At 38.5% G+C, this 10,855-nt stretch overlaps 1 protein-coding gene across 2 annotated transcripts in view; it reads right to left on the minus strand.

Moving 5' to 3' along the window:
- Positions 1-263: 263 nt before the first annotated feature.
- Positions 264-10,855, minus strand: part of LOC111251033 (uncharacterized) — a 28,268-nt gene continuing 17,676 nt past the window's right edge. The window contains exons 2-8 of one of the 2 annotated variants that reach the window (XM_022807203.2): positions 6,889-6,964; positions 5,558-6,274; positions 3,711-4,178; positions 3,326-3,557; positions 1,322-2,224; positions 532-710; positions 264-399 (exon numbers count right to left, since the gene is read on the minus strand). In XM_022807203.2, coding sequence (XP_022662938.1) covers positions 570-710; positions 1,322-2,224; positions 3,326-3,557; positions 3,711-4,069 — 1,635 coding nt within the window. In that variant the 5' untranslated portion in view covers positions 4,070-4,178; positions 5,558-6,274; positions 6,889-6,964 and the 3' untranslated portion in view covers positions 264-399; positions 532-569. The remainder of the gene's footprint in view (positions 400-531; positions 711-1,321; positions 2,225-3,325; positions 3,558-3,710; positions 4,179-5,557; positions 6,275-6,888; positions 6,965-10,855) is intronic. The other variant, XM_086990108.1, reaches the window with a different exon arrangement.

Here is a 10,855-nt window from a genome sequence, read left to right on the forward strand (position 1 = left end):
CTTTTAGAAGCAAAAGGGTTTCGTAATTGAGTTCAATCGTTCGACTGAAATTTCATGTAGCTAGATTGGTTCGCATTCAATTTGCTGTGTTTTGTTAATTTGTTACTGCGATTCTTGCACATAAAATGTTTACCTCAAGTCTACCAAGTATTGCTTTGACCAGAGATAGTAAATCTATCGTGGACACAGAGATCACAACTATAAGCCGTAGTATAAAACCAACTTTAGGTGCATAAGCAGTAAACTATGAGCATTTTATACGATAACTTTATCGAACAAAAACAGTTATCTTTGTCAACTGCGTTTCGATCTGTACTGATTGCTCTAGTGTGGGATCAGGGCTCTCCGGCACGGGTGATATGGGAGCGCATCCGTCTGGTGGCCAAACATAACTTCGCTCTGTAACAAACGAATAGATAAAAACAGCGTGTTACATTACTGTTGGTGTTGTCAAATGAGTAGAGATCAAATTCAGTTGTTGGCATTTACTTTAGAGTTATGCCGTTATTTTAGCCAATATACGAACCATACCTCGATTTTGACGAAAGGGTAAATTCATTCAGGCGCCATCATCTTCTCTTGAAAAGCCCTAAAAATGTTGAAAAAGGTCTTTCATTGCTTTGATATTCCGTATTGGAGTGTAACATTAGTGGAGAAGTCATAGTAAATTCGGGGTCACCAGAAGAAGGTTGCCATGTCGGGCTCCAAATCTAGACCATAAAAATAGAGAGAAGAGTGGCCGCTGTGAAAATGTTTCGGGTACATATTGGTTAGTTATAATAGTTATAGCGAAAAAAGAGATTTGCCATTTTTTCTTTTTTATATAAATTTACGTCCAGTATAATAGCCTTTGATTGCTGAAAATGTGTGCAAAATCCTTTAAAACAAAACAAATTTTAGCAGGTTACCTCTTTACTAAAACTTGTGTAAAACACACAAAATACGGATTCCAGTTGTACAACACGAGAGTTTACATGAAAAGTCAAGCTTTTTTTTTTTCTACAAAACGTGACAGCGGTTTGGTACATTAAACATGTCACTCACACGATAAACTATACATAAATCTACTAAGCGTCTCAGGGCTACCTCGTTAAACAACTGATAACATTTTCGTTTTAATTTTTCGATATTTACATACTAATACATGAGCATGGCTTAAACTGTTGAAGAGATGACGCCCAAGATTTCGTTGAGTTACTTCAAATTAGAAATATAATAACTGTGATAAAAGGAAAGAACCGATTGAATCTAACAGGTGATAGCATTGGTATTCATTTGATCATCATCGACCGGCTGCTTCGCTGGTCAAAGAATTACTTACGGATGGGACGACACCATCAAAAATTCGTCTGTTCCTCAGATTTCCAATCGGCGTTTGTGTTGAGGATATTCTCAAAGGAACGTTTGTTTGGGATAAATTGCGGCTCGATGTAATTTCATGATTTTTTCCCGCTTTATGAAGTGGCCATATGATGCGGCTAGTCGCTGTTGTCGAGCAGTCATTAATATAAAGCTGCGATGATGCATTGTCCGCTGGTGTAAACGCAGTACTCGTTTTTGCACTAGAAAAAAACGTGCCAGTTTTAGCGCTGGAGACCGAGTTGGGTAAAGCGTCATTCTGGGCCTCGGACCAGATGTCGTTCCAGCTCAGCAAAGTGCCAAGGACGTTCGATGGCGGGGGCATTTCTATCTGTCGAAATCCTGCTTGTGTCGAGCTTGTAAATCTAGTATCGTCCGTTTGTGACTGGAACGATGCAAAAGATCGGGACGACTCCGTGTGATGACTAGCACAGCAGGCACACAGTGCTGAAGACCACTGTCTCCTATTGACTGCCTGATCAATAAGTTCACCTAACTCTCTCCAAGAATCGTCCGAGTGGCTTGAACAGGTGCTTTCTATGGTGGGTGTGCCACAAACAATATTTTGCGTTTCGAAATAAACACAGCTTTCACTGAGACGCGAATTTTCGAGATCGTTACTTAACGAAGTTGAATGCTTACAGAATTTCGATTGAAGCGATAAACTTTTTCGTTTGTACTCGGTCAGAGTCGTTCGCCAACTCGATAGGCTACATAATCTCTCATTGTAACAACGCGCGCGCAGTCGTATAGTGTCTGTGGGCTGCGTACTGGACTCCATGACTCTTACGGCGGACTCTCGGTCATCACGATGGCGCCTAAAGGGGTATGAGGTTTTACTGTTACCAGCGGCGCCTTGCTTCCTCTGAGGAAAAAATGCATTATAATACTTATTTTCCTTTTTATTAGATATTTAACACTGAATCTTGAACTAGACAAAGAGCGTAGCGATGTTCCTGAAGTTTATACACTGAAAAGTTTGATCGAACAATCAACTTATCAAAATCACATTGTTCGTGCTTACATGGGCAATTTGAGGATGCATCTGCCGAGCTCGCTTGAGGGCTAAATAATTTCTCGCCCTAATATAGACAGCTAACTGGAGCAGCACAACCTAGGGCATCTGGACCCCTATGACACATATTTACCCTATATATATATATATATACCCCTATTTAGCAGATCTTTCTGTTGCAGTAATTAATTTCGTGAGCAGTAGAATATCATATCAAGTCTGTAATTATGGCACGTGTGGATCCAACGTGCTAATCCATTTACACTAACCAAACCCACAACTTCTTATCCACAATAACTTCATCGTCTGGTAGTAGTTCTACTTCTGTTTTGGACAAAGCACCCATAAGAATAATGAACTCCTTGCCTTTTTATTTTTTCGGGACCTTCTGTATGAGCTGATCTAACTTGTTTTTCGCATTGAAGAAAACTAATATTAGAGGCTTAAGCATCCCTGTGTAGTCATGCAATAAGTGCTGCCTGACAGTGGCCTGATAGTCAATTAGAAAAACGACCTATTACAACAATACAGATTGTAGTTTATCGAGTGCTAACATCGCAATAAGCACGTACATTGCTAACACAGGTCGCACTAACTAGTCATAGGTGAAAGTAATTACCTCTTGGGTCGACCCCATTCAGTGCCAGAAAAGGCTATTCCCATATGACAAAGCCTAGTGAATCTGGAAATCTTTGGTTAAAAAAAATTTAACACAAGCTCGAGAATTTAGTACTGTTTTTTTTACAAGCGCAGGTTGCCTTCCTGTAGTACTTTAAAGAAAAATTTTACGCAACTGCTAAAGTACTACACGGGAGATCAAAGGAATAGGTTTCGAGCGTCTTTAAGGGAAACATTTGTTTTCAACAATAATATTGAGATACGCAAGCCTTTAGTTGGTGAAGGAAAACGTCTTGGAATTTGTTGCTTATCCTTTATTGTTGTCTCACCTACCTTACCCAATGGCTTTTTCCTTACTGGTGTGACTTCTAGATTTTGGCACGGCTTTCTACTTTGCGATAATTCCGGATTTAATTTGGGCTGAGTCACTTTCGTACTGTGAAAACTACGCAGGTATGGCGTAACACGTATAGTTTCTAGCAGACGTACTGAATGCAATAATGACTGACGATTTATCCAATGCATGAAGCTTATCATTGATAATATTATTCTTGAAACCTCTAAACTGAAATCAAAATGTCACTAACTTAGTTATGAAAAAAAAAAAAAAAAAAGAAAAAAAAGACTGACTCGATAAGCGTGGTCGAAAAATTTGAGATGTGTTAAATAGTGGGAGACAACTTCATAGGGAGTGTTTCGAAAAAAATGAATAGAATACCCTTTTCCGCAATTGCGTCGCCTTCCAGCAAATGAAGGAACATCTCCAACTTTTGCGGCAGATACTGAGGCGGTAGTGATCTTTTCCATCGTGCCAGCGTTTTTGAGAGATGGTTGAACGTTGACAACTCGAATACATTCCGACGAATCAAGCAGCGATCGGTTAGCCTCGAGGAATGCAAAACTGGTTATCAAAATAAACATGATGAATGATAGTGTTGTACAGAGTGTGTATAACATGCCCTCCCAGCGTAGATGCTCGTCGACCTGTACTACTACAATGCCGTTCATGGATGTGCTGTTCACGGTCCGCGGTTCGAAGACCTCCGAACCAGTTGAGACTTCTTCAGCAGTCAGCATACTTCTAAGTATTGTACTACTGTTTGCACTGCGAACTCACACTCGTCACTGCTGTCACCAAAACGGCTAGATAACGACCCCCTAAATGCGATCGTAGATGTTTCAAGAACTAAAGACAAATCACCCGTCATTAGGTATTAAACGATAAGTACGCGTACATACAGGTGAACCTATGCTGGAATGGGACGAAACCCAGTTTATTAAAACGTAAGACTACAATACATTTTTGACTAGATCTTAGAGATAGATTTACATTTAGGCAGAAAGTTCACAAACATCTGCTTCAACTATAAGCTCATTTTTGTCAACGAGAAACATATATTCTGAGACGCCGAAGGTAAACTTATGTTTACCCGCTTCCTCCTCTTGGATATAGCTAGGGACCCCCGAGATCTCTTAAGTACTTATTAATCGATATTTCTGAGTACATTTTTTTCGGTTCAGAACTATTACAGATCAACTCATGGCCCGAAAAGTACGATTTATCCTATTGCCCAATCAGGCTCGCTACTGCTTCTCCTGTATCTCTAAAAAAGTCACTGTGTAAATGTCAATGATGTAAAATGATATGCAAGAGGGCGTTTTATAAAACATCAATACGTACTATTGGTGTAACGTATGTTCTGTAGGAGGTGGGCTTTCTAGGGCGTAACCTACCTCCCGCGAGTAGTACTTGTCGGACCCTACCATCTGACCCGTGCAGGTCAAAATAACATAACGAACCAGACGAGGTTTGCACGTGTAGATTTTATTGGACTTGATAAATGGATTGTCAATTATATATATCAATATGCCGTAAATTTGGTAAAAACCCGCTATACCTAGTAACGGTAACATGGTTATATTTTCAACTTAACTCCGTCATCCAGACAATTACGATGCAAATGCCAAGTGCCAAGGTCCGATAGGCTAAATCATGCTAAACACGCGTGAATATGATTGCCCCTACAACGTGGGAGTGATAAGGGCACACAGAAATGCAAAATGCTTTATTTGCTTTGTTGTAGTCTTAAGAGTAAAGCAAATTTTTGCGGGTGTATTTTTTTCTACAAGTTTTTTATACAGGGTTTTGGAAAAAGGTCGTAGCTAATCAGCAGCAATATCTCTCACTATACACTAGAAGGAAATTTTACTGAAATAACATTACGAATATCTTACCGATTATTAAATCTGTAAATAATAGCACCAGCTCTTAAAAATGACACATTTAAAAATTGCATGGGTAGTTAATTGAAAATCTAATTCAAATTGAGATTTTTGTTATTTCTAATACAACCTGTCTACGAGTAGGGAAACATTAATTTTTCATATCCCCTTTCTCTATACATATTCACGTATACATCACACGCCGGAGTACCCGGAGTTGCAATTCCTAGCAAATAGCCCTTCGTTTCGCATCTTCCGTTGTAACTAAAGCTGGTTAGTTTAAGTACGTCTGTAATATTGGAGCACGGTCGATAAGGTAAGCTAACCCCACGCATAAATCACCTTTGGATGAGCGTCGATCCTTTATGTAGCAGTCAGTCAAAGACAGCTTATGAAGCTTCGTTATTTTCATTGAAGCGTTCGAAAACATCCCCACAGCGATCTCTTCATATTGACGTTAGGATGATGACTATTATATTGCTTGTCTAAACCAAAAGATTCTGGCTTGACTCATACGTATTCTCTCACGTTATCGTGCATTTATGGGGATGTAAATTTTAAGCGTTTTCCAGACAGCTGGCTCCCACTACGAAACAAAATATATCCACATGCGATTCGGAACCTTAACTAGTTCATGCGCCGATAAGTGTAAAAGGTAAGCATGCCTATAATTATTTACATAACAAACAATTTCTCAGAATAACTCATTTGACTTGCTTTGGTCAGCATTTTTTGTAGGAAGAATATTCTTCAGAAGCACTGCAAATCCCAAGACTCAAAAGATACACCAAAAGACACCTTGACTTTGATCTAGAGGCTTGACTTGCAGATTTTTCAACTGGTATTTGGTTTATTTCCTGTGAAAGCTCTTGTTCTCACAATTGCCTGAGCTGTAATTCAATTTGCTATGGGATTATATGGCATAGGTCTTGCAAGGCTTATCTCCTATAACAATACGCGAATTGTTGTTGTTGTTGTTGGCCAAATCTGTTAACGCTCGGCACTAGCCTGTTGACCTCTGACGTGTTCCTGATGTACCCGGCTTCAATGGGTCTCCATCTGGAAACAGGCAGCCGAAGTTTAGCTTTGTTTTTTAAACATGATAGAGATAAATCTGGGCCTTACACTCAACCTGATAAGGCTATAGGGAAAGACGTTTCTTATGAAGGAAGTCAGATGCATGCAAAACAAAAACGGTCAGTACTAATTACCAAAATATTCTCTGATCTAGTATTCGTTTGCATTATTATTGTTATTTATAAATGATTTACGATTGGTTCCAGCTCGAATTGCCTTGACGGTAGCTTAAAAAGATTTTAATTTACCATATATATTTGACACTTACAGGCCTGCTAATAGGTAATGATCTGGAAAAGATACGTAGACACTTAAGTTTAATTAACTTCCTCTATTTCCATAGACCAACGAGGATCGTCATCAATTTTCTCGTTTTCCATGTATTGACAGAGGGCAAGGGGGTATTCCTTTTTCATCTATCTCCTATGAGGTTTGGAAAGTGACATCAGTAGCAAACAGTAAGAAAAAGATTATAAGAGTAAAAAATGAAAAGCTTTGTTTGTTCAGTTTTTATCAATGGTGCTTGTTTTTATCTTGCCTAGCTCGAAGACGTCAAACGTGTTTTTGTAAGACGCCTGTCGTTCTAATCTGCTTACTTTTGCCGTTAATCCAGGTATCACCATCACGGATCTTGTAAGCTTGTACATGCAACGTAGTGTCTGATGCTGTTGTCTGAAAAAATTGTTATGACATTACTAATGAGATACGCAAAATTTGCGAAAAGCTAAACATATAATAATGCTATTATGTGTATAGATGTCAACGACGGGGTGCTCAACCAAGACAGCGTGCGAAGTTTACTCTTTCTAGCGTAATACCTCTGTGTAAGTATTCACTAGGCAAAAAAACAGTCAAAGTTAAAGCGGCTAGCGGATGCTCAAGCGAAATGTTATTAAATTGACTTTAGGTCTCCTATTTTCGAAATGCCTATATATAGGCTTGCCTGAATGACAGCGCGGGCGATGTCATCAGCTTCGTTTTCATTTTAGTCTATACGGACAAAGTGTATTAGTAGCAATGATGATCCGTTTAATGTCGGAAATGTGACATGGTACCAATAAACTTACCGCAGATCGTCGAGCGGGCGATTTTTAGTTTAGTATTTTGACGCGTTGAGAGATAGAGTTGTCCTATAGATATCCGATAGAGCTATCCTAACGTACGCGCAAAATCACACGCAACAGTACATGTACTAGAAATTTTCTAGAGTACTTGTATCAATTGAGTCCTACGCTATGGTTAGTGAAAGGATACGGGCCAGCTGTAGAAGCTATCCTGAAGTTTTTCAGGTACAGAATTATTCTATGCGTGTCAGTGATGCACCTCTACGTGACGAGTGATGATACCTGACATGAGGCTGCCCCCACTTTGGGTTAATAGTTTCTGATTAATAGCTTTTAGCATTTACTTAAGACTGTAAACTTGATTCGTCCTTCTGCTTTTGTGCCCTTCTCATTCGAGTCCGCTGCTATTTTCAAAGTTAATTTTCTCAAGTTTTAGCAATTTTCCCCGTTTATATTCCCTAACAGTTGTTTTTGCGACAAACCTGATTAGTATTGGGGGGATCTATTTTTCTCGCGGGAAGCATCCCCAATTATATGCTTGAATGAATTTAGTAAGTAGTTATATATACGATGCAGTCGAAGATTACCAAGCCCTCGTAAAGTCAAGTAGTGATTTTGTCCCGCAGATAGGTAATTTTACCTACGTGAGGGCAGAGGCCAGGACGACTTCCTGTACAGCCACAGAAAAAACACTATTTGAACGCCTGGGGACACAACATCAAATATTTCTAGACAAATTTTGATCTTAAAATAAAAGCTATTTTGTAAACTACAGTTTATTATTCAAAAAATATAAAAAATATAGCATGACTTAAGTGATGAAATATTGGTTGAGGTTAATTGCGACACAACTGATGTTGCTTGTTTATAAGCTGCACTTAAATAAAGACACCTATTCAAATACACTTTGATTCTAGGCTCACTAGGCACTCTTGAAAAATGCCCTTTTTAGATTTGCGGGGAATAGCAATCATGATTAAAACGATCTTTTTGTATGAATTTTTTAGGGAGTCCTTCCCTTTTAAAAGCTGCAGCTAATTTTGATGAAACTCTCATATTCCAGATCTAATCGCTATTATAGATATTCCATTTTGCCTTCTGGAAACTTTCTCAGAGTTGTCACAAGCCGCACCTGTGGTGCTAGTAATGCGAAGCATCCATTTTGAGCGGGGTTTTTCTAACTATCGATATGATCCGATAAACCTATGTGTGTGACTAAATTCGATGGCTCACAAACAATCCGACAAAATGTATCCCATTTAACCCCTATACAGTAGTTCACCATTGTCAACGTAGACTAAAGTTTACGCGCATGAACTGCCCGCGTATCTTGCAAGTAAATCGAATCTAGAATTAATTATTCTGCATTACAGCAGGGGGCAAATGCTCGCAAGTAAGATTGTCCTTTTCAATTTTTGAATAATTACACCTATGCCGTGTTATACGAGAAGTTTTTCAACTTAATTTAGTAGTAAAACTAAAGTGCAATCTGAAGTTGGAAATCTCGTTCCAAAATATGCTCTGCGAAACTTTGCCCGTTATTTATTTCGATTGTTGGCCAGATGAGTTGCTATTCCATTTCCACCTTAAGCATACTTATTGACTAGCTACTACCATCATTTGTTTATAGTTTCTTCAAACTATTATAGGATCGGATAAATTTCATAAGTCTACGTATGCATCGCTAGAATCTTATGACAAACAAAATTACCGCAGTGAAGATCTATTCATATTTGAAAGATTTATATTTGCGAGCTTCATCTTCAAATCCTCCGAAATTTTTATTTGTAATGATGCATCTTCGTCCGAAAACTGATAGCTTATCTTGTGTAGAGCCTAGAAGCGTGAAGGGCGGCTTCAAGGGCCATAGGTAGAGTTCACACTAATATAGTGAATGCAGATAAACCTTACTGGTTATTGCACCTTTTAGGTTTTGCAACAGTTAGAGCCTGATCGTATGTATTTCCTTCCTAAATATTGCGGCTGGTCTATGTAGAATTCCAATCGAAAAATCGTGAAGGGAGGCCAAATTGACGGTAATGTATATATATATATATATATATATATATATATATATATATATATATATATATATACATATATATATATAGATTGCCAGAAATTTATGTGAATAAACAAACATGTTTTGTTTGTCAACAGGTGTAGAACACAATGTTTATGTCATCAGACAGAGACTACCCTATCACTAGAGAGAGAGGTGGAGGTAATTTTCCAATGGGTCTACTTTGATCGTCATCACTTGGTTGGTATTGATGATGCTTTCAAATGGGGTCACGTTCTTGCGTGGCCTCATCATGGGGATGTACAGTTGCCCTGTCCCCCCCCCTCATGTTTACATCGTCTACGTATAGTACATACACGGCTTTTAGGTTGAATACCTCGTCCTTCATTTATTAAAAAAAAAGATACTATCTTTAGCTAAAATGACAGAGTTGTGTGGATTACATGCGCCAATTTTAGTTGCTTAAGGTCGTTAGATGTCTCGCATGAAATTAAGAATCGTTTGATTCTTCTCTCTGAAAAAAGTTTGAATAAGCAGTCAACAACGATGAGTAAACGAAGTTTTAATTAAAGCTAAATCCAGAATGCGTTCTTAGTGATAAACGATACACTAGCGCGTGTGAGAAATCGTAATATGGCTTTTTTTTTTTTAAACATACGTAATGCGGCGTTTTTTTTTTAATATACGTTAAAACCTGCATCGTGTCAGCGATAATTGTAATTTGTTATGCACTATGCCTCAGCTCATATGACATAAAAATACGTGGTACACATTCGTTCTAAATGTATATTAAAATTAATCTTCCTTGAGGTTTTATAACGTAGTCTAAAGTAACTACATAATCAAGTTTTCTATTTTTGTTCAGCGCCAATGTCACGGGCATTCACAGTCTAAAAAGCTGTCTTAAATTCAGACAAGTGCATAGTCATATTCAGATTTACCCATTGTTGGACAAACGTCTAGCTCTATTATGGCTCAGTAAATAAAGCACGATGAAGTCTGGTACTGACGATGCCCAGACTAGTAAACAGAATCGAGAAATACTGACGGATATGAGACGTTTGTGTCATCTTAGACAACAAACTGTCCAAAAACAAGAAAAGTCTCCGCCAGAGGCAAAACTGGATCGCTATGGAAAGACATCAGGCTCCTCCGCTTCATAGTAGAACATGCAGCGAATGAAAACATACGATGCCGGTTTGTCCCAAGCAATCATGTCATTCACACAGACAATGAAAACGTCATAGATATCGACAATCTACACGTGATGGGAAACAAACGCCAGAGAAAAATACTAGACGGGACAAGTACGATGAACGATTTGATGTGATCATGCGAAGTGGTATCGTCCGTACCAACAGAAATATGTGAAGGTTCAGCAAGCACAAAAGAAGATCAAAGAACCTCTATTGAAGATTGGACAAGCTTTGTGTTGAAATGATGACAGTTAGTAAAAGCGGCAACAAATAATCATAG

This window comes from Varroa destructor, unplaced genomic scaffold (assembly GCF_002443255.2).
Source record: "Varroa destructor unplaced genomic scaffold, Vdes_3.0 BEIS01000001.1, whole genome shotgun sequence".
NCBI lineage: Eukaryota > Metazoa > Arthropoda > Arachnida > Mesostigmata > Varroidae > Varroa > Varroa destructor.